Source organism: Antechinus flavipes, chromosome 3 (genome assembly GCF_016432865.1).
Source record: "Antechinus flavipes isolate AdamAnt ecotype Samford, QLD, Australia chromosome 3, AdamAnt_v2, whole genome shotgun sequence".
Lineage (NCBI taxonomy): Eukaryota > Metazoa > Chordata > Mammalia > Dasyuromorphia > Dasyuridae > Antechinus > Antechinus flavipes.
Genome location: NC_067400.1, coordinates 595,488,194 through 595,513,892, shown reverse-complemented (window position 1 = coordinate 595,513,892; position 25,699 = coordinate 595,488,194). Strand labels below are relative to the sequence as shown.

Below are 25,699 nucleotides of genomic sequence, written 5' to 3'. Positions count from 1 at the left end.
GAAGATAAAAACATGACTGAAAAAAAGCTTATCGGTCCTGATTAGGAGCTGTCCTCTACATCCTATTTTTTGTCCCATTATTAGGAGAGTTAATTCTCTTCATAAACCTCCCTCACACTGGTGAAGCTTAAAATAATAATAAATAAAAATATTAACATTTATATAGCACTCACTATGTGCCAGGCACTATGTAAAGCACTGTACAATTATTACTTGAGTTTTATAATCATAATAACTAACATTTATACAGTGCTTACTAGAGGCCAGACGCTGTGCTAAATGCCTTACAATTATTATCTCAGTTGATGATAATTTCTTGTCCAGTCCAGTTGTTAAGTTGTGTCCAACTCTTTGTGACCTCATTTGAGTTTTCTTGGCCAAGATTCTGGAGTGTTTTGCCATTTCTTTTTTTAAAATTTATTTTATTTTAAAAGCTTTTTATTTTTCCAAATCCATGCAAAGATAGTTTTCAACATTCTCCCTTGCAAAACCTTGTGTTCCCAATTTTTCTCCCTCCCTCCCCCTATCCAAAATGGAGCAGGCTAGAGCTAGGAGAGTAAGAACACAAACAAAAATTTAATATTTCAGATGGGAGAAAAATGACCCCTGCAGGCAGAAGCCCCTCTCCTAGGAAGGATACTGGTTACTTAGATACATGAAAGGGGTGAGCCCACAACGTCATCGTTCTGGGGTCTTGAGACGGATCTTCTGGTTGGCATTTTAAGACAATACAGACGGTCTTGGGTGCCATGGGAACAGTCATTGTCTCAAGTCTTGGGGGTTGTGCACCCGGTCAGGTACAGGGCCTGAGTCTGCGACAGGAATACACGGTACACATTGGTGACGAGGAACAGGGACTGTGAATATGTGGTGGATGGCCTTGGAAAATAAGAACAACTAGGGCTGGTTCAAGGAATGTTTTCTTAAAGGGTGAAATCGTTCCAGGGAGGGAAGGAAGGATTACTGTTTTGCCCAACTTAGGGCACAGGCTGCTTGCTGGGGCCTAGCTCCGGAAAGCCGCAGTATTCTGACGGCCGTCCCTCGGTGAGCTGTTTGTCCCTCTGTATTGGCTGGGACGTCTGACACGCTCCCTTCTCACCTCCTTCTAGGCCTTGGAATCTCTGGCTTCCAAACTCTGCCTCCTTCAAGAAGTCTTCCCCTACAGCCAGTTAGTAGTTTTCTGGCCTTCAATCACCTTGGGCATTTTATATTCTACCCCATCCCACTTCACCCCTTACAATCAGTCACCCCAAATGAGTATTTTTAAAGGACTTACTATATTCCGGGCTCTGTATTCCGTAGGCCCCGAGGGGGATAAAAACATCCACCTCCTTGAGTAGGTACTTTTCTTTTTAATTTTTACAGAGCTTGGCCCAGTATTTGGCACACAGTAGGCGCCTAATACTTGTGTCAGATTGGATACGAGGCGTTTAGTGGATCTAGTTTATATGATGGAAAATCTCCATATTCGGAGTCGGAGGGAGTGGTTTCTGAATGAGGAACACTTGCAGGTCTAGAGTTCACTGAGGGGGTCACAGGGATCCTAATCTGGTGGGACCGCCCCCCCCCCCCCACAACATCTGCCGCCGGGATGAAAGGACCTTGGAGAGTTCCCCGGCGGCTGCTGGGCTTGGCCGTGCATCCCTGATTGCGGGAGAAAGACACAAGGGTGGCTGTCGCGGGAGGAGCCGCCTCAGCTCCCTCTGTCCACAGGGGGACGCCGCGGGACCCCCGCACCTTCCGCCGATCAGCAGTGGTCCGTTTGGTCCCGCTCTGCCTGACAAGTACAGCCCCTCGGTCCGTCAGATGGCCTCCCAAGGCTCTTCTTCCCTTCCCCGGAAGAGTTCGAGCACGGACCTGACCACCACCACAAAGGCCACGAGGAAGAGGAGCAGCTTCAGGCCCTGGCCCAGCAGGGCCAGCATCCAGTAGGCCACGAGGGCCCCCAGTCCCCACAGGAGGAGGACCTGAACTTCGTCAGGGCTGAGCTTCAAGCCCCGCGAGAGGTAGTCCCCCTCCAGCCCCACGGCGTCCAGCAGCCGCGCAGAGACCCGGGAGAGCACGAAGCAAAGCTCCGAGATGGCCGAAGAGAGGGTCGGCAAGATCTCGGCCAAGAAGTGCATGAGCTCGGGCCCGAGCAGCGCTTCCGTCGCCTCCCGAATGGCCGCCGCTGTTTGGGACAGGAAGTCGGCCAGCGGGTCCTTCTTCGGCTGTTTTCTAAAGTGGAAGTCCCTTTGGGAACTTGCCGCGTGCAGGACGAGGAGGAGGGCCACGGAGGCCATCAAGAGGGCCTCGGGCGGAACTCGCCCCATCACGAAGCCGCCGCCCGATCTCATGGCGGCTCTGGGGCGCAGGCCAGGTCGGCCCTTGGCGTGGGAATCCGCCGTAACCGCGCCGAGGCCCGCTTCGCCCTCTCAACTTGGGAGCTCGGCGACGGTCTGCGCCTGCGCGGTGCTGTGTGTGTGTGTGTGTGTGTGTGTGTGTGTGTGTGTGTGTGTGTGTGTGTGTGTGTGTGTGTGTGTGTGTGTGTACATCCCAATTTTACTAAGAATAATCAGGAAATAATTAACAGAGGGAAAGTACAAGAATTGTCAGTTTGAGGAGGGCTTTCTAAAGAAGATGGGATTTTAGTTGGGACTTAAAGCCAGGGAAGGCCATGGTCAAAGTGTAGAAGGGAGAACATTCCAGGCATAGGGGAGTCAGAGAAAATGCTTGGAGGGGAAAGATGGAGGGTCTTGTTTATAGAACAGTCAGACCAATGTCGTTGGATCAAAGAGTATATAGTGAGAAGTAAGTATAAGAGACTGGGAAGGTGAAAGGGGCTCAAGTTATGAAGGGCTTTGAATGCCAAGAAGAGGATTTGTATTTGATCCTGGAGGTAATAGAAGCCACTGAATTCATTGAGTAGGGGGTGGGATGACATGATCAGACTTGCTCTTTAGAAAAATCACTGTGGAGACTGAAGGAGGATGGATTAGCATGGAGAGGCACTTGAGGCAGGCAGACCTATCAGCGTATCTTAATTCAAGAATGAAGTGATGAAGGTTTTTATGAGGGTGGGCTGTGTCAGGCCAGAAAGGGAAGGGATAGAGAAAGGCTGCAGGGATGAAACAGACACGAGAGGCTGCAGAAGTGAAATAGACAAAAAGCTCCAGAGGTTAAAAAAAAAAAAAAAAGACAAGATGCTACAAAGTGAAATAGACAAGAGAGGCTGCAGAGATGAAATGGGCAAGAGATACAACCAAGTGAAAGAGACAAGAGAGGCTGCCGAGGTGAAATAGCCAAGAAACACTACAAAGTGAAATAGATAAGAGGCTGCAGGGATGAAATGGACAAGAGATATTACCAAAGGAAATAGACAAGAGATGCTGCAAAGGTGAAATAGATAAACTTTGGCAATAGCTTGGATTTGGGGGGTGAGAGGGGAGTACAGGATGATTCCCAGGTTGGGAGCCTGAGGGACTGGGAAGATCACTCTCTAAATAGGGAAAGAGGGAGAAGAGAGGGTTTAAGGGGGAAAGATAATGAGTTGTGTTTTGGATATGTTGAGGTTATGATGTCACTGGATATCCAGTTAGAGATAAGTTTGTTGATGCTCACTACTAGGTATAAAGATATCAGAGACCAAGAGAGAGTGTTACACAGACCAAAGCATTCATAACTAATATTTCTATAGTAGCAAAAATAAAATAAAATAAAAGGAAATGTATTGTGTTCTCATGGATTAGGAAATAGCTGAACTGTGGTAGATATGAACATAATTGAATATTTTTATCAGCATCAGGAAACAATGACAGTTGTTTCCAGCAGAGATACACAGGAAGGCAGGCATGAACTGATACAGAGTGAAGAAAAACAAAACATGGACTGACTACAAAGAAGACAAATGAAAATCACACCAAGAGCTGCCAGATTCAGACTAATTGCAGTGGCCAATTTTGGTCCAGTTAGACAGATGAATAAACATGATTTCCTCTTCCCAGGGCAGGAGAGAGAACCAGGTGCAAAATGTTACATTTGCCATGAGATGTGGTCATTAGTTGGATAATTATGTTTCATTATCATTTTTCTCTCTTATTAGACTGTGAGGTTCTTGAGGGCAGGAACTGTTTATGTCTTTGTATCCCCAGAACTTATTGTAGTGCCTGGTGCTTAAGAGATCTGTGTTGAACATCAAGGTGATTCAGGTCAGTTCCAATGGTTTTGTGATGAAGAGAGCTTCTGTACCCAAAGAGAGCGCTGTGGGGACTGAATGTGGATCAGAGGATAGCATTTCACCTTTCTTATTGTTGTGTGCATTTTGTATCTTTCTCATTTTCCCTTTTTGATCTGATTTTTCTTGTGCAGTGTGATAATTGTGGAAATATGTATAGAAGAATTGCACAAGTTTAACATATTTACTTGCCGTCTAGGGGAGGAGGTAGAGGGAAAAAAGTTGGAACACAAGGTTTTGCAAAGGTGAATGTTGAAAATTACCTGTGCATGTTTTGAAAATAAAAAGCTTTAATAAAAAAAAATATGTGTTAACTTGCCTTTCCCTTTTAAGAGTGGGTTTAAGGTGGTAGAGATGTATGTTGGTTGCCCCCCCCCCCAAAAAAAAAAAGCAAACCAACAAAAAAATTGTCACATAGGTGCTAAAAAAAAATGAAGCACCTTTAGGTCAGAGATTCTTAACAAGGGATAAATTTCAAGGTGTTTGTGAACTTGGATTAAAAAAATTTTTTTTAATAATCTCTCACTGAAATTTAGCATTTCCTCCAATTATTTGAAAATGTTATTCTGAGGAGTTCAAAGGTTTCATCAGTCTGCCAAATGGGGAAGTGCATGACCTTAAGAAGAGTTAAAAACTGCTTCCCTAGACCAAGGGAACTATGGGCCAGTTTCAAAAAGGAGCTGATTGATTCTCTGAAGTCACTGGAATGACAGCAAAGCCTAAGTTGTTGTTTGGTCGTTTCAAACACATCCAACTCTTCCTGACCCCATCTGTGGTCCTCTTGGCAGAGATACCGGCATGATCGGCCATTTCTTTCTCCAGCTCATTTTATAGATAGGGAAACTGAGGCACACAGGGCAAAGTGACTTCCCCAGGGTCACACAGCTAGTGTCTGAGGCCACGAGTCTCCCTGACTTCAGACCCAGAGCCAAAGACTTGAGGATCTTTGCAACAGTGAGCTTTAAAAAAAAAGAACCATCCTATGCTGCCAGGTAAGCCGATGGGACCTTGTTCCCAAAGATTATCGGCAAAAAAGAAAACACCCCTGATATTCTCTTTAAAGCAGATTTATTCTGTGGGTATCAGGTTTTCTCCAGTTAGATCTGGGCCCCAGGCCAGGAATGAGAGTGAAATGGAATCAGTTCTACAAATGTCAGGAAAGAAAAAGGACAGAGGTGACCTATAGAACCAAGGGCCTACAGGGGCAAAACCAGGAAAGTTACCTCCTGTTTATATTCTCTGACCGTTCTACAGCTAGCCTAAGGAGGTCAACCACAGAAAGACAGTCCTCATATGCACCAAAAATAGAATTTCTATTTCTAATAGCACATTTGGTGATAACCAAAAGGTAGAAACAAAGGAGTGCCCATCGACTGAAGAAAAGTAGTATAAATTGCAGCCTATGAAGGAAAATGGGACATTTATCTGATATATGAAACAACCAAAATGAAGGATGGATGGAAACATGGGAATACATGTATCAACTGATGCCCGGAGAATAAAGGGTTATTTGTTATTTTTATAGTGAAATTCAGCACTTCCTTAAATTATTGAAAAGCTTTACTCTAAGAAGTAGTTCATAGGCTTCAGCAGACTGTCAGAGGAGATGGGGGGAGGGAGAGAGAAGGAATACAGAAAACATTCAGGATTTGTTCTAGGACAAAGATCAGGGTTCTCTGGATCGCCAACAAAGTTGCTGACTGAATTCCCTAGGAAGTGTTGTATACCAGGGGTACAATGCCAGAAGACAAATGCTGAACGATTATAGTGACTGTTCTTGGTCTGGAAGAATCAAAAATTATTTTTTGGGGGGTGTGGCAATCAGGGTAACTTGCCCAGGGTCATAAGGCTGTATTTGTATGAGGCTAAACTTGAACTCAGGTCCTTGACTCCAGGACTGGTGCTCTGTCCACTGCCTCACTTTTTTGTCCCAAACAGGCATTAAACATATATTATGCACCTAGTATGAACCAGGGGCAGTTAGAAGGCTCAGTTGATAAAAGTGCTATCCCCGAAGGCAGGAAGACCTGAATGCAGCCTCAAAATACTTCCTAGCTGTGTGATCCTGAACAAGCCACTTCATCCTGCTTGCCTCAGTTTCCTCATCTGTAAAACGAGCTGGAGAAAGAAGCAGTCAACCAGCTCAGTTTAGGTTGCCAAGAGAACCCCATGGACGGCATTGGGGTGCTATGGTTTAGGGGGTCACAAAGAGCTGGACACACTCCAACAAATGTCTGGCACTGTGCAAAAAAAGGCCTGGAGGCTACAAAAAGAGGCAAGAGACACTGCCTGCCCTCAAGAAGCTCACAATTTATGGGAAAAAGCACCTCACTGTTTTCAGTAAAGGGGGGCACTCTGGGAACAAAATATTATATTGGTCAGTTAAATATTTCTTCATGAGAGGCTCATTTGGGGAGGGGGTGACCATGCATGAATGTGGATTAAAAATCAAAAAGCATCCAGAAAAATTATTAAAAAAAAAAAAAAAGTCACCAAGCTTGGCCCTGAGATCACAGCAAATCCATATCCATCTTCCATGAAGGGAATGCGGAGGAGACAAGGGGGCCAGATGTGTGGGTCACTGCCTGTTAGTTGGAAGGGAGGGCTCAACAACAGTGGAGGCGCTGCTGATTTTATGCTTTCTCCAACATTAAAAGTCTGAGGCCCTTTATCAGCAGCGCTCTCTCTCTCTCTCTCCCAGGATGCTTTACAGAAACTAACATACGGCCCGCCCTGCGTCCCCTCCATAGAAGTTTCCTGGCGCCGGAGGCCCGAGTCTCTGGCCCGGATGGCCCGCACCACGTCACGTGGAAACCGGCTGGAGCCCGGAGCTCCCCCACTGGAACCGGGGAGGAGGGCCCGAGTCACCGTGACAACCCGGCCGTTCCGTAATATGGAATCTTTTATTACCCGTATACACACATCTGGGGATGCTCGGGACGGCAGCGGTTACACAGCACGATGCATGGGCGTCACATACGGCTCAGTGGCTGCTGTCTCGTGCACACGGATCTATGTGACGTACAGCTCAGTGGCAGCCGTACAGCACACACCTGTGCGTGGGAGCGCCTGCCTCCCAGGGTTAACATGCTTCTGGCCCGGAGCGGGACAAGGGCCCTGAGGCCCCCGGCTCAGGAGGTGTTGGAGGCGAGATTCGAACCCGAGGCCCCCCAAACCACAGCTCGCTCTGAATTAGCCATTAGGAGTGAAACACCCAGCCCCCTTCCACCTCAAGCTGCTCCTCATCTGCAGACTTCAGCTACACCCCAAAGCTGAAGTGAAAATCTGGTAGTTTGGACAATGAAAGCTTCCCCCCCAACCTCCCCAGCCGCCCATGCTCGGCCCCCCTCCCCCATCAGTCTTTTTGCTACAGTCTCAGGGGAGGCAGCGACGAGCCACGTGTCCCCCTTTGGGATTCTCTTCCAACAAGGCAGGAGCCCAGGAGGAGTCTGGGAGCCGAGTCTCGCCTCTGGAGCCCAAGGTATTTAAAGCGCTTTGGCTGCTCAGGATATCAGCGGGTTCCCGTGACGGTTTTCCAGAGGGGGTGCGGCCTTTTGGTCCGTGTGTCCAGCTCCCTCCCCTTCCCCTCGTTGGGTGACCCTAAGATAGGGGAAGAGGGGCCGGAGGGGCTGGACAGGCCGGACAGCCGGAGTCAGCTGCTGCTGCTGACCCGAGGAAGAGCCGGGGGTCCGGCAGCTGCCGGCCAGGAGGCGGGGGCTCACTTGGCCCGTTTCAGGCTCACGGGCTCTTCGGTCAGAGAGTTCTTTCTGGCGGAGATGCTGTGCAGCGCGTTGAGGCTCTGGACCTGCTGCAGGCGCAGGGTGAGCTGCTCCTGACAGGCTCTCTGGACCTCCTCGGCCTTCTCGGGGTCCCAGCTCAAAGCTCGGGCCAGAGCCTCCGGGTGCTCCTTGATCACCAGCTGCAGCAAAAGGGGGGAGGAGACATCAGCGGGCGGCCCCCTCCCACCGGCCCGGCCGGGCCCAGTTTCTGCCTGCAGGTCCCTGAGCAACGCTGCTTCCCGGGGGGAGGGGGGGGAATCAGGCACCCACTGTGTGCAGTCACCGTGCTGAGTCCCTCACAGGCCTGACCTTTCCGGACTCCCACCGCCGACACACACTCCCCGGACGCTATCTCCTCCCATGAGGCTCAGGATTTGGGGGGGGTTGGGGAGCACGACTCGGGGGTGGGGTGGGGAGCACGACTGCGAGGGGGAGCACGACTGCGAGGGCGGGCACGAGCCCTCCTGGGGAGTCAGAAGTCACGGGTGCAAGCCCTGCTTTGGCCAAATCCCTTGCCTCGTCTCTGGGAAACGGACTCGGTGACCTCCAACCCCCTCCCGGCTCTAACTCTGGGACCTCAGGAGCTACAGTCACGGAGGCTGTTTGGGGGCTGACCGACGGTTCTGCCCCAGAGGTGACGGGCCCTTGGGCACAGGGTGTCAGAAGCACAGCGGGATCCGGGTGTTCCTGCCTGCAGTGACGTGGGGGCACTCTTCTGTGGATGAGGAAACTGAGGGGGGAGGGGGACTTTTCCCTGCAAGGCTCAGAGATAAGACTCAAACGAAGGCCATCCAGACGCCACACGGAGCCCACTTCCCGGGGCCCAACCTTCAGAATTGTGCCCTCCCTCGCTGCTGCTTCGGTGCTCCCGGACAGACTCCTGCCCTCCTGTCCCAGCAGAAAAAGCTGAAACAACTCCTTCCCTTTCATTTACCACAGGAGACACACTCAGAAGGTGAACACTGCCCCGAGAGGCGCTGGCGAGGGGGACGAAGGGCAAACACCCCCACGCCCTGGGGGCCGCTGCCCTGTCCTAAATCAGACTTATCCCGAGTGCAAATCCAGCCAGCCTGTGTGACCCTGGGCAAGTCACTTCACTCTGTGCCTCAGTTTTCTCAGCTGTCAGACCAGCTGGAGAAGGAAGGGGCCGACCGCTCCAGAGCCTCTGCCACGAGAACCCCAAAAGGAGCCCCGGAGGGCGAGATACAACTCCAAAAACAATTGAACGACTGAAGGAAAAGGCTTCTTTGGGAGGGGTCCCCAGGGCCCAGGGGGACGCACCTCTAAATCCTGGCTGGACAGGCTCAGCTCCGGGGAGAACTTTTCCTTGAGCACCCTCAGGACAGGACTGGAGAGTGTGACGGGGCCCGCGATCTCGGCATCCACTTCGTCCATCCCTTCATCCGAGGCAGCCTCAGACTCTGCAAGGCAGCCCACGCCCGGGATTGGCAGCCGGCCCGAGCGCAGGCCCGGGCCGGGCAGGAGGACGTCGCCCGCAGGGGGCTCCCGCCTCGGAGAGGCCGGGGGACTCTGCCTTGGCCTCCGCTTCTTTCCCGAGGGAAGGCCCCACCCACACAAGGATTTCCGGGGGGAATCGGGGAAGGCCCGGCGCTGGCCTTACCTGCCTGCTTGGACAGGATGCCGCCCTCCTTCTCCAGGGCCTGGAGGTAGAGCTGCAGCAGCTGCCTGGACTGGCGCGCTTCCTCTCTGTGGTCCAGCACCTGCTGGAGGGTGTTCTGGAGGTCCCGGGTTTTCGCGGGGTTCTGGGAGAGCTCCCGAGCCAAGTCTGAGCAGGGAACGTCGATGAGCGTCTGGAGAGAGGGAACGGGAGGCAGAAATAAGGAGGTGAATAAGGTCCCAGAAACGGGGTCTCATCCCATCAACCCAAATGTGCTCCGGCGAGTCGGAGAACCCGTCCAGAGGCCGGTGAGCGGCCAGGGAAGGCGCGGAGGAAGCCAGTGACACAACGGATCTGACTTAGATTCTGAGTCTGACTGGGGAAAGATGGCGCGAGAAGGTGTGGAGGAAGCCAGCTCCTGCCCCCATTTGGGGTTTTCCTGGCAGAGACCCTGGGGTGGTCGGCCATTCCTAGTCCGGCTCATTTTAAGATGAGGAAACTGAGGCAACAGAGAAGAGCGACTTGCCCAGGGTCACACAGCGAGCATCGGAGGCCAGAGCTGAACTCAGGGAGAGGAGACTTCTGGGTTCCAAGTCCAGCACTACCCACTGGGCCACCTCGCTGCCCTCAAGCCAGCTACACAATGGATTTGTCTGGGCCCATTTTTCCTTTGGGGGGGAAAAAAAAGAAGAAAAAAGGTGGCTCCTAATGCCAGTGAGAGGCAGCGTGGGGGCGCGGGGTAGCCAGGCTTAGATGGGCATGTGCCTGATACACACCAGCCGTGTGAGTGTGGGACAAGTCGGGCCATTTCTGTGCCCCAGCTGCCTTCCTGCTCTTAGAGATAATGAGCTGTGGCTCTCACCGGGGAGCTTCCACACGGGAGTTTCTCCCTCATATGTATATGAAAAGTCTGGAACAAGGAAAGGAACTAGCGCCCCGGCAGAGGGGACTTCGGGTCAGGAAGCTCTGGATTTAACTTGCTTCAGACACATCAGTCTGGGCTGAGGGAGGGACCTGCCGTACCGGGAGGGCCCCAAACTGACTTTGCTCTAGACCAAAAAAATAAAAATCACAGAACAGAAGTGATGCGATTATTCTGCATGAAAGCACCGACCCAAAGCCGGGCACACCCCACACAGACCTGGCAGGGACAGGTGGGCGACATCCCCCCAAAGACTAAGGAGCTCTGAGTGACTGGGCCCAGCCCTGTTCTCTGACCACACCTGTGACTTCATCGTGGGAGGTTCCCCTTCACTAATGCAGGGCAGGACCTGGGCAGAGGCCTTGGGGCTCCAGGCTCTCTCACTGTTATCATCCCCCCTTAACATGAGCCCATCTTCAGAGGGAAGTCCAGAGCGCCAGCAGGGAAAACACCTTGCTACCGCCCTTCTAAGGATATCAAACTAGCTCTCAGTCTTACAGCTAACGCAGCCGGGGTGAGCACTTACTGTTTAAGGTGCTGGGAAAATGCAGGGGGTGGGGCTGCTGGGAAGAGGACGGGGCGGAGTGGGGTGGGGACGTCTCCAGCAAAGGGAGGGGACAGACAAAGGCGGACCCCTCCCGGGACAGGCCCGGCTGGAGGCAGAAAGGCCCTCACCTGGAGATCCTCCTCTGCCAGGAGGACGATGCTGGAGAGATCGCCTTTGAGCTGCCGGGCCAGGTTCTGCCACCTGTGTCCCTCGCTGCTGTCCGTCTCGTCCTTCGCCTCGAAGGACTCCTGGGAGAGCCACGCCGTGCCCCCGTCTGAGCCCCGGGGGAGAAAAGGCCAGGCACTTGTCAGAACTCCCTGGGTGGCCTGGACCACCCTGACAAGAGCTGGCTCGAGCCGCGGGAGGTAGATGACAATCCCTCAGATTGGGGCTGGACATGAGGAAAACCTTTCTAGCGTGGGAGCTGCCCAAAAGCAGAAGGGGCTTCCTGGGGTCCAGGGGGCAAGCTCCAAGCAGAGGCTGGAGGACCCCTTGGGGAAAGGATGGGCAAGGGGCCTCAGAAAGACATTCCAGCTTGAAGTCTCTGGGATGTCCAGGAAACACTGATTCATGAGAAACCGTTTCACTGATCCACAGGAAGAGCAGCAGGGGCTCAGATTCTCTTTCTCCTTTGGTGGATGCACGAACCTACTTTTAACTGTTCTGAAGAAAGGCTCCCCAGAGGGTTCGGTTAGACTTAGCCCAGTGCCAAGCTTTTCTACTTACCAGATCCTCATATTAGAGTCACCTTGGGGACCCTCTGTTCTAACCCCTTTTTACAATAAGGAACCTGAAACTCAAAGAACTCAGGGGACACGTCCCTAGATCTAGTGCTGGAAGGGGAATCGGCTCAACAAGGACGACAGAGAAGAACGGCCAGAATAACAGCAGCGGGCATTCACAGAGTTCTCGAAGGTTTGCAAAGTGCTTCCACCGAAGCCTGGCCACAACCTGCCTGCCCTTCCTAAGGGCCCAGGCCCCCCTAGACCCCTCCTCACCTGTGTTGCTGTATGTCCACGTCTCATTGCAGGCGAGCGCTACGAACTTGGTGTTGTCAGGTAAACACAGGAAGTAGTCTTCATCGTCCACGATAGTGCCATCCTCCGCCAGAACCAGGGTGATTGGCTCCAGGGACTTGTCGATGGCCAGGATGTCACAAGCTAGGAGAGAAAGCATAAGGTGCCTTAGACCTATAATCTCACCACTTACTCGTCCCTTGGGGCCTCCCAAATGCCTCTTAACCACAATCGCGTCTGTCTGACATTTAAAACCCCTCAGGAGCCAGACTGACTTCACGTGACTCCATTTTAAATACTTTTAATTTCCAGGCCAATTTATCGTTGCCCAAACTCGGCACAGAGACAGTCTCCGACCCCTACCCATTTACAGAACGGTTCTTAGTCTCAGAATGCATCACTCTCCCCATGTCACTCTTAAGAACCCTTGGCTCCTTTCGTGTACTTCCTCCTCCAGAAAGCTTTTTATTCTCTTCCTTCTTCCTCATACAAATTATCATGTATATATACACCCTCTCCCCCCTCCCAAGAACTTAAGCTCTCGGTCAGTAGGGAGTGTTTAATTTTTCTCCATGACCTCCCCGTAAGGTGGTTAATCTACATATTACTATCGCGGGGCAACCAGGGGGTGCAGTAGGTAGATCATTGGCCCTGGAGTCGGAAGGCTCTGAGTTCGAATTCCATCTTAAGACACCTACTAGCTGTGTGACTCTGGTCGAGTCACTTTATCTAGCTTGCCTCAAAAAGCCACAGAATACTGCTACTCCCACTCCGCAGCCGCAGAGGCTGAAAACGGGACAGAGCCTTCAGGGCGGCACTTGTGACTGCAAACCCTTATAAAAAGCCTAACAGAGAGAAAGGATGGTAACTTTCACCTTCTTTCTCACTAGGCGGGAGGCTGTTTCCTGGGCAACGCCCCCGATAAGACATCCTGGATCAATAAAAGCCACAGGAAGTGCCCCATCAAGTCTGCCCGGCCACATCCCGGGAAAGGAGAGGAAGAGCCCGACGGCCCCAGACTCTCGGTGCAGAAGCCCCTTACACAGGCACGCTAGTGGAACTTAAGGAGCCAGGGTGCGCTTCCAGCGGGGGAGGGCAGACTAAGGGTCTGCACCGCACAGTCCGGCGGCCAGCAGGGGGCTGCTTAACCGGGAGGAGCTGCCCCGGTCCTGGGCACCCGGGAAGGGCGACTCTGACATCATGCGTTCCAAGCTGGGGACGGCAGTCAGGGCTGGCCCGGGGCCAGGTCCCAGGACTGCCCACTTGGGTGTCCGAGCCCCAAGGACACGGAGTCTATAGGAAGCTTAGGCGCGGCCGTCTAAGTCCTTCGGACCGAGGCAGGTTCGCTCTGGGAGGCGACCTCCAGAGCTAAGCCCCAAAGGTGATACTGTCTCCGTTCTCACGCCCCGCCCACGCCATCCTCACGGCCAGAGCCCAAGGGGAGCCCCAAAGTTCTCAGGGGAATTCGGTGGGAAGAGGGACGAGGGGGAGCAGGGTGCCAAGCCTGCCCCAGAGCCGCCCCGGCCGTGTCACCCGTCCGGAACTCAGTGTCCCCTTTTGTGAAAGGTCCCTCCCGAACCCGGCCCCCGGCGTGGGCACCGACCGCTTCGCCTCCCCGACCCCTCGCCCGATCCCGCGCGCACCCTTGCTCTTCAGCTCCTCCAGGGAGGAGGCCGCCGCGCCGTGGTGGTCCCGGCTCCGGTTGCGCCGCAGCAGACAGGGCTTTAAAGCACCCGTAGTCTCCTCCGAAAAGTCCATCGCGGGCCGCAGGAAGCCACGGTCTGAGTCACTGCTGGGGAACACCCGGTGCCCGGGAAGCTAGCAGCTCGCCCTTGGGCACCTCCCACACGCGCCCGGAGCATGCCGGGACGAGTAGTTTCGGGCTGCCTCGGGGCACGCAGGGTGGCCCCAAAGCATCTTGGGTCTTGTAGTCGCCCCGCCCAAGTGAGATTGCGGATTCCGCCGGAGTCATCTTAAAGGGACAGGAGCGCGAGTTGTGCGTGACTCGGGACTGTGCTCTCGGCGCTCGGAACTTCTGCCCCTGGCGCCGGGGCTTGTTATAGCCTTTGTTTGCACACCCACGCGCGTGACAAAACATTCTTTAAAGTTGCCGCGTCCTGGAGGCCGGGACGCTTTTCAAGGTGACCCGAGTTAGTTGCAGAAGTTGGTCGGTTTCACCCTCGCTGCACGAACGCAGAGAGAGGATGAGACATGAGGCTGGAGGGAGGTTTGGGGGGATGTTGTCTCCGCCTGAAACAGCCGGGGGGGCGCGTCTGGGTAAGGTGGGGAGACTGCCGGCTCTGCAGGGAGCGGGACGGGGGTTCAAACCCCAATCTGAGGCGTAATTTAGCCTCTGGGACTTTGGTCTCCTTGAGCCTCCCGTTTCCTTGCTTAGAATTCATTTCAATCCAAGAATCATTAAGTTCCCACTACCCGTCAGGCACCATGCTAAGCTCTGAGGATGCAAAAAGAGGCAAAAGACACAAAATGAGGCGCTGGTTGAGTTAGATGTTTCCTAGGTTCCCCTCTAACTCAAGGTCGATGCTCCCGTGTCAGCTAGAAGGGGGAGGGGTCTTTGTGCCACATCCCGTGCCCTGCGTTTCGCGGTTGGCGCAGAGGGAGAGCCGGCTGGCCTTCAGCCAATTCCTGAACGACCTGCAGCAGGGAAGCGGGAACAGCTAACAGCCTGGACGGTCAGAATCTGGTGGTCAAAGACCCATCTAGTCTGAAACGAGTTGAAAGAACCAGATAAATGTAAAATCCTTTATTTAGGTTCAAAAAGTCAATGACACAAAAGCCAGGATGAGAGATGAGGCTAGAGAGAGGTTTCAATGGATTGGTCTCAACATTCACCTGCTGAAAAAGCCAATGAAGTATGGCAGGAATCGGTGAGTCACTCAATAAGCATTTATTAAGTGCTTACTGTATGCCTGGCCCTGTGCTAAGACAGTCTCTGCCCTCAAGGAGTTTACAGTCCAATGGGGGAGACAATGTGTGTATAAAGGCACATACCGGAGAAATGGGAAATAACTAACAGGGGAAGGCACTGGAATTGCCGGGGCTGGAAGGCTTCCCGGAGAAGGTGGGATTTTAGCTTGAATTTGAAGGAAAGCAGAGAGGTCAGAGGGGAGAAGGGTCTTGTTTGGGAAACAGCCCGGGAGGCCGGTACCAGTTTGGGGAACGCTGAGTTTGAGGTCTACGCTGGCAGCCCAGTTAGAGATATCTGAAAGGCAGCTGGGAGAGAGTGAGGCAGGAAGGCCTTAGTCTCCCTGAGCCACCTTGAGTCTTCCCGCAGGTTGAGAATCATCAGCATGGGGGGAGGGGGAGCTGATAAGCTTTACCTGAGGGAAGCAGCTGCAGGTGGATGGAGAGAAGCAGTGGGTGGGAGTCAGGAAGACCCAGACTCTCCTGAGAGGTGAGATCTGGGCAATTCCATGCCCTGCGTGCCAGGAAGCGCCAACCAGCACCACTTCAGGGGCTTTGCCAAGAAAAGCCTGGGGATAGTGTGGTCCATGAAGAACAGACACTGCTGAACATCACAGAAGAGCGGAGGGCCAGGGCAGAGCCCCCGCGGACTCCTATTTAGCCCAAAGGAAATGAGAGCCTCACCGCATTGGCCAGAACACACCTGGAGCACGGGGCTGGCTCTGGCTGCCACCTTCTTTTTGTTTTTAAATATTTTTTCACCTTTTTTTTTCCATTAAAGTTTTACAAAAGTACTGACTTCCTTTAACACACCAGACACTTGTCAATAAACCCTCTCCCATTTCCTGGAAACGCTGTTTGCTCACTTAAAGGCAGGATGTGCCTTCAGCCCCAGTATCTCCCGCTGCGGGACAGCCGCCCATCTCCAGGACGCTCCATTCTCCGCTGGCTTCCAGTCATCTAGGGCTCACGGCGTTGCTTGGAACCCTCTCAAGCTTTGCTCTTTCCTTAAGGTTGTGTTGGGGGGCTGAGGGAAGCAGCGCCCTGCCGGCTCCCAACTGTAACTCGGGTGGGTGTATTACCAACTCCAGCTCTCTGAAGGCCTCTCAGGGAAAAGGGGGATTCCAGTGGATTCTGTGTAACTGTGGAGGGCACACCCAAGCCTGAGGCTGTCCTGGCCAAAGTCCTGGCAGGACTGGACAGAACCCCTGCTGCTGCCTAGGAGACACTGGACACGTCATCTAACCCTCTGGGACTCAGTTTCCTCATCTATAAAATGGCAAATTGTATGTTGGTGTTAATTATTCATTGTTCAGTCTTGTCCAAACCTTTGTGACCCCATTTGGGCCTTCTTGACAGAGACTCTGGGTTGGTGTGACATTTCCTTCTCCGGCTCCTTTTACAAATGGAGAAACTGAGGCAAGCAGGGTCAAGTAAATGGAATGCTCTTTCCAGAATGGGAGTGAGTTTCTCATCGCTGGAAATATTTAAACAAAGGACTCAAAGTAATCAATACCCTAAAACCCTGAAAGAAATTAGATGAGGACAGGAGGGATTAAGGGTGGAAGAAACAGTCAACCTACAAGAAGAAACGTTAATGAAAAGGGGCTCTCTTGTGCTTATGGGCAACTGACTCTTCCTGACGGCCAGCTGGTTCATTTTGTAATCATGAGAAGCTTCCTCCACTACTTATTTTGATGGCAATTTGTGGTGTGGACTTGACCTTGAAGACTCTCCCAGGGGAACACAAACTGGGAAAGGCTCCATGGGACTGAATGGGCTCTGGTGGCCTGGGGTCAGGGAGGCCATCACCAGTTGGACCTCTGGAGCAGATCTTCTGGCCACAGCCAATCTGGAAGACTTTCTGCTAAAGGAGATGGTAATATCCACGCCGAACACATCCCTTATCCATGAAATATGGAAGCATGATGAAGGATATATATTTATTTATAATATATATTATATAAAATTGATCATCAAAGAATCTTCTGGTAGAGAATGAACACATTGGAGATCTTTAGCTAGGATGACTTCCTGTAATTTCTGGTTTATAAACATAGGAATGGAAATTAAATATGAAATGCAATAAAAATGTAGACGTTTGAGCCGCTGAATTTTGGAGCAAGAAGGGATCTGGGGGAAGCCTGATGATGTGCCTTGGATCGTGAATGACAACACATCGGTTGATGATCACTTCATCAATTTCCAACAAGGTATTCATTTTGTTAATTAAATTGAATTAATTTATGTAAAATAATAAATTAATTTATGTAAAAATAATAAATTAATTGAATAAATATAAATCTACTTAAGAGTGCTAATGTATCTATCCTTTGATTTCATGTAGAAGCAACATTGAAATACAACCTGTAATGAAACTGTTAGGGTACTCCAAAAATGTTGGGGACTGGGGCAGGGGTTGCTGTGAAAGAATTTAGGCTCAAACTATCTCCAAATTAAGTGAGAGCATTTATTTAGGGTAAAGGAGCAGTCATCCTAGCAGAATAAGGTGAGGGACTCTGTAGAGAGGGAAAAGAATGAACAGGAAAACGGGCAACGCAGGGAAACTAGGCAATCTCCAATACATATGGATAACTTCAGATAAGATAGCTCGGGGAAAAATTCGCAGGACCGGATATATCTCAAATAGGATATTCATGGACTAAGGCAAGCTAGATATGCATGGAAAAAGGTAAAAGGTCTTTTTGTAGAGTCAGGATTTTCTGGGGCAAGCTAAGATTTCATCAGAATGATGTAAAACTTGACAAAACGCAACAATTCTAACCAAGGAGTATTTATTAAATACTTTCTGTAAATCGCTCTGCTGGTTACTGGAGTTACAAAGACACCAATGGTATCTTCCTGAGTTCAAATCCACCCTCAGGCACTAAACAGCTCTGTGGCCTGGCCAAGTCATTTCACCTTTTTTGCCTCAGTTTACTCAAATCTGTAAAATGAACTGGAGAAGGAAATGTCAAAGCGCTCTAGTATCTTTGCCAAGAAAACCCCAAATGGGGTCATGAAGGAGTGACACACTGAACAACAACAAATATGTGAGCAAATATGGTAAGTATTGGCCATACAATAAGACGCAAAAGACAGACCCTGTTTTACAATCAGAGACATAGATAGGATAAATTGGAAATAATCAGCAGAGGGAAGATACCAGAATTAAGGGGGATAGGGAAAGTCTTGTAGAAGGCAGGGTTTTAGATGGGACTTGAGGGTATTCAGGGAAGTCTAGAGGACACGAAGAAGGGAAATCCAGATGAAGCACTGCATTAATTACAGGGAACACACATCTATGAATTTACATTCTAAGGACTTTGGTCTTGGGAAGTCACAGAAATGATGAGTTACAAAATGGCTCCACATTTTGCCACAGAGTAGAAAGAAGTTATACTGTGTAAGTCTTTTTTTTTTTTTTAATAGCTTTTTATTTACAAGTTATATGCATGGGTAATTTTACAGCATTGACAATTGCAAACAAAATCTTTTGTTCCAACTTTTCCCCTCCTTCCCTCCCCCCTTCCCCCAGATGGCAGGTAGTCCAAAACATGTTAAATATGTTAAAGTATATATTAAATACAACATATGTATACATGTCCATACTGTTATTTTGCTGTATAAAAAGAGTCGGACTTTGAAATAGTGTACAGTTAGCCTGTGAAGGAAATAAAAAATTCAGGCAGACAAAAATATGGGGATTGGGGATTCTATGTAGCAGTTCACACTCATTTCCCAGAGTTCTTTCCCTGGGTGTAGCTGGTTCAGTTCATTACTGCTCCATTGGAACTGATTTGATTCATCTCATTGCTGAGGATGGCCAGGTCCATCAGAACTGATCATTATATATAGTATCGTTATTGAAGTGTATAATGATCTCCTGGTCCTGCTCATTTTACTGTATAAGTCTTAAATAATAGCCTAGCATAGACCAGGATATGGGCAGTGAGTGGATTCCGGGGGTGGACAGCTCCTGGGAAATCTACTGTCTTTGTGCTTGAATTTCTGGCACAAATCAGGGGTTTAAGGACTAGAAGGGGACTTGATGCCCCATTTGTAACCTGAAATGTAGGCATTAGATGATAGGTCCCTACTGACTTCAAATTCCAAGATTCTTTAAGTCCTCATCTTCTGATGAGCTGAAGAAACTTAAGACATAAGAGTCAAAGCATCTGAGTTCAAATCCTGATTGCTGCTTTACTAGCTGGGTGACCCTGGGCAAGTCCTTTCATTTCTGCCTCAGTTTCCTCATCTGTAAAATGGGGATAATAACAACATCATCTCCCTATCCCCTCTATTGTTGTGAGGATTAGCTGAGATAATAATTGTAAAGCACTTAGCATAGTGCCTGTTACATAGTAGGAGCTATATAAATATTGGCTATTATTATTGTTAACTAAGATAATAATTGTAACGTACTTAGCACATTGTGTGACACATAGTAGATGCTATATAAAAGTTATTATTATTATTGTTGTTAACTGAGATTTAATTGTAAGGCATTTAGCACAGTGCCTGGCACATAGTAGGTCCTATATAAAAGTTATTATTGTTGTTAACTGAGATTTAATTGTGTAAGGCATTTAGCACAGTGCCTGGCACATAGTAGGTCCTATATAAAAGTTATTATTATTGTTGTTAACTGAGATTTAATTGTGTAAGGCATTTAGCACAGTGCCTGGCACATAGTAGGTCCTATATAAAAGTTATTATTATTGTTGTTAACTGAGATTTAATTGTAAGGCATTTAGCACAGTGTCTGGCACATAGTAGGTCCTATATAAAAGTTATTATTATTTTTGTTAACTGAGATTTAATTGTGTAAGGAATTTAGCACAGTGCCTGGCACATAGTAGGAGCTATGTAAACGGGCTATTATTATTGTTGTTAACTGAGATTTAATTGTGTAAGGCATTTAGCACAGTGCCTGGCACATAGTAGGTCCTATATAAAAGTTATTATTATTGTTGTTAACTGAGATTTAATTGTGTAAGGCATTTAGCACAGTGCCTGGCACATAGTAGGTCCTATATAAAAGTTATTATTATTATTGTTGTTAACTGAGATTTAATTGTGTAAGGCATTTAGCACAGTGCCTGGCACATAGTAGGTCCTATATAAAAGTTATTATTATTGTTGTTAACTGAGATTTAATTGTAAGGCATTTAGCACAGTGCCTGGCACATAGTAGGTCCTATATAAAAGTTATTATTATTGTTGTTAACTGAGATTTAATTGTGTAAGGCATTTAGCACAGTGCCTGGCACATAGTAGGTCCTATATAAAAGTTATTATTATTGTTGTTAACTGAGATTTAATTGTAAGGCATTTAGCACAGTGCCTGGCACATAGTAGGAGCTATGTAAACGGGCTATTATTATTGTTAACTGAGATTTAATTGTAAAGCACTTAGCACAGTACCTGGCACAAAGTAAGTGCTGTATAAATGTTAGCTAATATTATTTTTAGCTCTAGGCAAATCCTTTGTAAAATGGGGGTCAAATGAGTTAATATCTGTAAAGCGCTTAGGACACTGCCCCGCAGACAGTAGGCGCTGTCCAATGTAAGCTGCTGTTAGTCTCTAAGTAGAAGAGTAGCTTAAGAACTTTCCACTTTCCTACGGCCCCGCCCCACCCACCCCACTACTGGTCACGCCCACCCCTCCCAATCGATCACTCAGCTCTTGCTTCTTCTTGCCTGTGTCCGCGAGTGAGGGCGTGCAGTTCAAGAGAAGCGTCGCGGGGCGGCGATCGATTAGTCAGGCCTCAGAAAGATGGCGTCCTCGGAGCAGGCAGAGCCGACGAGCCAGGTAAGGGGGAGCCGGGGCTGCTGGGGCCCCGCAGCCGGCACGGGGGTCGCTGGGGTCGTTGGGGCCGAGCGTCGGGGGCCCAGAGGCGGGAGCCCGGGTCGTTGGGCGTGAGGGACCGGGGGGAGGAATTGGGGGGCCCCTCGTTGCCCCTCCCCCAATGACCCCTGGTCCAACACCCCCCCAACCCCCGGCGGCCCCGCGCGCCCGCGGCCCCGCCCCCTGCTCCCCCGCACACGCCCCCTCCTCCCCCTGCCCCCGCGCGCTCCCGCGGCCGCGGCGTGACGGGGGCCCGGAAGGGTCAGTCCGCAGCCCCGGGCGGCCATGCGCCCGTGTAGCTGGTGCGGGGCTCACGCGGGCGCTGGCGCGAAGGCGGACGGGCCGGGGTCTGCGCCTCTTCCCGCCCCGGGCCTGGGTCCGGGAGCGCCGCCTCTGCCCTCCCCTCTCCACCTCAGTTTCCCTCTCTGTAAAGGGGCTGGTTCGGGCTCCAAGACCGCTTCCAGCCCCGGACGTGGAGCCTTTCTGGGCCTCAGTTTCCCCTTCTGCAAAGTGCGGGGCTCGGACCCTGTGACCTCTCAGGGCCAGGTCAAGTCCGCCAGCCTTTCTCCCGCTGCGCTGGGCCAAGAAAGGCCCCTCCCCTGCCCTCCGGGCCCCCCCCCTGCGGAGACGCGGCCAGTCCTGGGTGCCCGGGGGTGGCGGGGCCGCCGGGTGGGAGGGGCCAGGCCAGCAGGCCGGGGCGCAGCGCGAGGCGGCGGGGACCCTTGGTCCCGGTGCGTTCTCGGGGTCGCGTTGGGAGCCGGTGCTGCCTCCATGTGGCCCCTTAGGGACCTCAGGCTCATCCTGGTTTCGGGCCCCCCTTCAGCGTGCACCGTTTGTGGCCTTTGAGTGGGGGCCCTGCCGGGGAGCGCTTGGCCAGCCAGCCCTTCTCCCTCCTCTCCCTGGGAGGTCACAGGAGAACTCCGCTAAGACCCCAGGGACCTCCCCAGAGTCCCCCTCCTTCCGCCCCCTCATCTTACAGGTGAGCAACAGCAGGCCCCGGGAGGGGAAGAGACCAGGTGACCTTGAACTTGGTCCTCCGGGGCTAGCTGCCGCTCTCCAGTCTGATGGCCCCCGGTGCCGGTGGCTGGAACTCCCCTTAGTGGTGGGGGCCGGGGTACAGAGACCGGGGGTTTAATTGGTGAAGGCCCCGAGGTGAGGAGGGGGCAGTGGTTTGTCCTGGTCCCACGAGGACTTGCTAAGGGTGGGTGTGTGGGGGGTGCAGACTAAGCCCGAGGAGCTTCCAGGGCTTTTGTACTGGGAGCTCGCAGTGGTTTTTACAGTTTCTAACAGAATAAAGCTTTAGTCAAACTTGCAAAAGCCATTTTTCTTTCAAAGGCCGCTCCAGTTTGTCAGTCCCGTCACATGGCACTTTCCCCCCTCTGAAGTACTAGGTGTGTCAGGGTCCCTTAGACCTTCACTTCCCACCCACCCCCTGCTGCTCTGGAAGGCGGTGATGGCCCGGACCTCGTGGAGAACCGTGGCCTTGGGCAGGGCCCTGCTGCTTTGGGCTGCTGGGAGAGGGTCCCAGAGGGTGGAGCTCTCACGCCCGCTGCCCTGGAGTTCTTGGGAGGGCTGAGATTCCTGCAGTCGGGCCCCTCCCAGGCCCGGTGTCCTTGGAATGCCGAAGGGGCCGTCAGGCCTGGCTGCTCTCGGCAGCGCGCAGTTGGTACCGGGTACCCTGGGAGAGACTGAAGGCAGGAGCTGGCAATCCTGGCCGAACCCCGACGGCACCTCCTGCCCTGGCCCACCTGGCCTGGGATACTTTTGGGAGGCACTCCTGCCCGCTTCTCCTCTGCCCTTGTTTGCACTGCAGCGGAGGTGGGATTGCGCCATCGGAGGCTGGAGGGGGCGGGGGAGCTGCTAGGGGAGGTCTGCCTCCGTCAGCGCCCCCGAGACGGGCCCAGAGAGCAAGGGCTCTGACCGCGGGCGTTCCCCGAGTCCCTCCCGTCCTCACTCATCTCCAGGTTGAGAAGTGAGGAACCTCACTTTGAAAGGCCTGGTCCGTGTCAGGCACCGGTGCCAGGGGCTCTTCCTGAGGGTGATCTGGCCGTGTCTCCCTCCACAAAACACTGAGGGGGCGGTGGGAGCCAGGCTGCCCTTTGATCCACTTTTGGACTTGAGATTTGTTCTAGGTCAGAACAATTGGCCTAATGACTGGGGGGGGGGGGCAGAGAGGGGAGCAGGGCCTGAGTGGCTTTCCTTTGAATCCTGCTTCAGCCGGCTCAGTCAGTCAGAGACCCTGCAAAAGTCCCCTTACCTCTCCCAAGACAGCTCCGCCAAGGCCACAGCTTGTTCTGAGGATCCAGTGCTGCGGTCCGTGCCGGTAAACAGTAAGCGCCTACTGTGTGCCAGGTACCACGGAACATAGGCAAAAGTCTGCTCAAGGAGGCTAAGAGCTCTGGGCCTGCAGTCAGGAGGACTTGAGTTCAAATCTAGTCTCAGACACTTCTGTGCAAATCACTTCACTCTGTTTGCCTCAGTTTCCTGATCTGTGAAATGATCTGGAGGAGGAAATGACTAACCTCTCCACTGGGGTTCATCCGCCCCAAAAGGGGTCACAAAGAACTGGACACAACTGAAATGACAACAACAATTCGGACGGAGTGGGAAAAACGACATGCAGACAATTGTGTACAAAGTATCTGCAGGGTCAGTTGGAGATCATGACGAAAGCCCGGGAATTCAGGGGATGGGGACAGACTTCATGCAGGAGGTGGGATTTTATCAGGTTATGGACACTTTGTGGACACTAAGTACTGGACACGTGTTTGTTCTGAATGTATTATTGGCTCTTCCTTATCTTACTTCTGATGGTGATGAGGATATTCTGTGGGACAGCTGGAACAGCTGTCCCCAGTGACCCAGGCTAAGCCTCTGCTCCCAAGCGTAGGACTCCGCCTCTCGCATCTCTAGCATCTTCCCTTCAAGGACTAACCAGTTCTCCATTTTTTACCTACCCAACGGATAACATTCCTCCGAAACCTATTGATGTTTTCTGCTCGTAGCACTTCTTATTCAGTTGTTTTTAGTCTTTTCTGATGTGACCCTATTTAGGGTTTCTTGGCAGAAATCCTGGAGTTTCCTTCTCCAGTTTGTTTTACAGATGAGAAAACTGAGGCAGACTTGACTTGCCCAGGGTCACCCACTAGTGAACGTCTGAGGCTGGCTTCCAGGCCTGGCACTCTGTCCATTGCACCACTCGCTTCTTCCTATAAGTTGCTGCTATTCCTAGAACAGCTCCTTTGAGGGCTGCTGCAAGTGTGCACCTCTCTTTCTAGAGGTCTCTTCCATGGAATGGACGTTTATAGACTTCATTATTCTGGTCCGAGAAGTCAGATCTCCTTGGTCTCATGGAGATAATTTGCTTGAATTATTAAGGTTGTTGCTTCAGTATTTTGTTCTGTTTTGGCAGAATCAGCGTGGGTAGTCGGTGCCAAAGTCCTTTCCCCCATAAATGTCATGGCTTACAGGAAGGAGGAACGTTGTTTGTCCTTTTTCCCCCCCACCCCCAAATAGAATTTCTTTCAGGGTCCAGTGTCTAGGTGGGTGAGCCAGGCAGTCTGACCACCTGACCGTGGTGCCAGCTGCTGTGCTGGGGATCCCCAGAAAGACAAAGGGAAGCTCACATCTTGGTGGAGGAGACAACCTGTAAATCATTAGGTACATACGAGACATATCTGAGAATTTTTACAGAAGATAGCCGTGAAGGGGAATGCCCTCACAACTGGGGAAGACTGGAAAAGGCTTCCTGAGGTAGATGGCCTTTGAATTAAGTCTTGAAAGAAGCTGGAGAAGCTCAGAATCAAGGTGAGGGGGGAGGGCATTCCAGGAGTGAGAACTAGCCAATGCAAAGTAGAGATCACGTGCCCCTTGTGATGGACGGCAAGCTGGCCAGTGGAGCTGGATGGCACTGGGGAACAAACCTGAGAACCTTGACCCGCCAGCATGGCTGCAGCTCTGGCCTTTCGCAACCGCCTGGTTCTCTAGGCACAGTGCCGTCTGCTTTCCAGTTCCCTGTTGGATATTCTGCTCGAGGCTTCTGAGCCCTGGTGAACCAGGGGCAGGAATTGCGCATCTGGGGTTCCGATCCATAAGCATGTATCTAGAGCCGGTTCTGCTGCCAGCTCTGTGCTAGCTCCTGGGAATACAATCCCTTCCCTCTTGGAGTTTGCATTCTCTTGAACTCAGGCTGGGAGTTCCCTAGATGCCCTGATAGGAAAATAGGAATTAATAACCCGAGGGAACTGGAGAATCTTGGCTTCCATGGCAGGGCAAGTTCAGGAAAGAACCGGTAGACCAGTTTCCTGGAATGTAGAGTACTGAAAGGGAAGAAAGATGAAATTATTCTGGGGGGAAGCAGGAGCTGGACCCAGGGCAACCCTGGACTTTATGGGTGAGCCTCGTGGCTCTAGGGAGTCAGAGCAGACCTTTGAGGAGGGCCTGGAAAATCAATTTGGCAGCTGTGTAGAGACTTGATCAGGGGCACAGCCTAAGGCCTGGATCCCAGTGAGGAGGCAGGTAATCTATTTAGTGGTTGGGGGAATTTGGGGGGAGGGTCTTGAATTGATTGAATTTGCTTTAAGGAGTTGACCCTAAGAGAAGAAGTTCTTCCTGTTCGGTAACTCAGGTGGGCTTTTTTGATGTGCTGAAATTACCCCAGACAGGAGAATTAGAGGGAGATCAAATACCATCCTTCTTTTCTTTCAATGATTGCTGAACAGCCAGATGCTCATCACTTGCCCTTATTTTTAAATTCTTGACCGCTAACATTTTACCTCGCACAATGTCCAAAATGTCTCAGATTCTAGGAATTCTTTCATTTGACATT

General features: G+C 51.3%; 3 protein-coding genes across 3 annotated transcripts in view; 1 reads left to right on the top strand and 2 right to left on the bottom strand.

Annotated features, from left to right (window-relative positions):
• Positions 1–557: 557 nt before the first annotated feature.
• LOC127558174 (transmembrane protein 109-like) lies at positions 558–2,378 on the bottom strand. The gene has a single exon (XM_051991403.1). The coding sequence runs from the start codon at positions 2,334–2,336 to the stop codon at positions 1,803–1,805; it is 534 nt and encodes a 177-aa protein (XP_051847363.1). The 5' UTR covers positions 2,337–2,378; the 3' UTR covers positions 558–1,802.
• Positions 2,379–5,755: 3,377 nt separating this feature from the next.
• On the bottom strand, positions 5,756–13,943 carry DFFA (DNA fragmentation factor subunit alpha). Its single transcript, XM_051988583.1, has 6 exons — positions 13,739–13,943; positions 12,078–12,239; positions 11,208–11,353; positions 9,614–9,803; positions 9,274–9,413; positions 5,756–8,132 (listed from the first exon to the last, which is right to left on the bottom strand). The coding sequence occupies exons 1-6, from the start codon at positions 13,851–13,853 to the stop codon at positions 7,932–7,934; spliced, it is 954 nt and encodes a 317-aa protein (XP_051844543.1). The 5' UTR covers positions 13,854–13,943; the 3' UTR covers positions 5,756–7,931.
• A 6,825-nt stretch (positions 13,944–20,768) lies between these two features.
• PEX14 (peroxisomal biogenesis factor 14) overlaps positions 20,769–25,699 on the top strand; it is a 132,298-nt gene continuing 127,367 nt past the window's right edge. Inside the window, exon 1 of the mRNA XM_051988582.1 lies at positions 20,769–20,835. Within this exon, the coding sequence (XP_051844542.1) occupies positions 20,800–20,835 (36 nt within the window). The 5' untranslated portion in view covers positions 20,769–20,799. The remainder of the gene's footprint in view (positions 20,836–25,699) is intronic.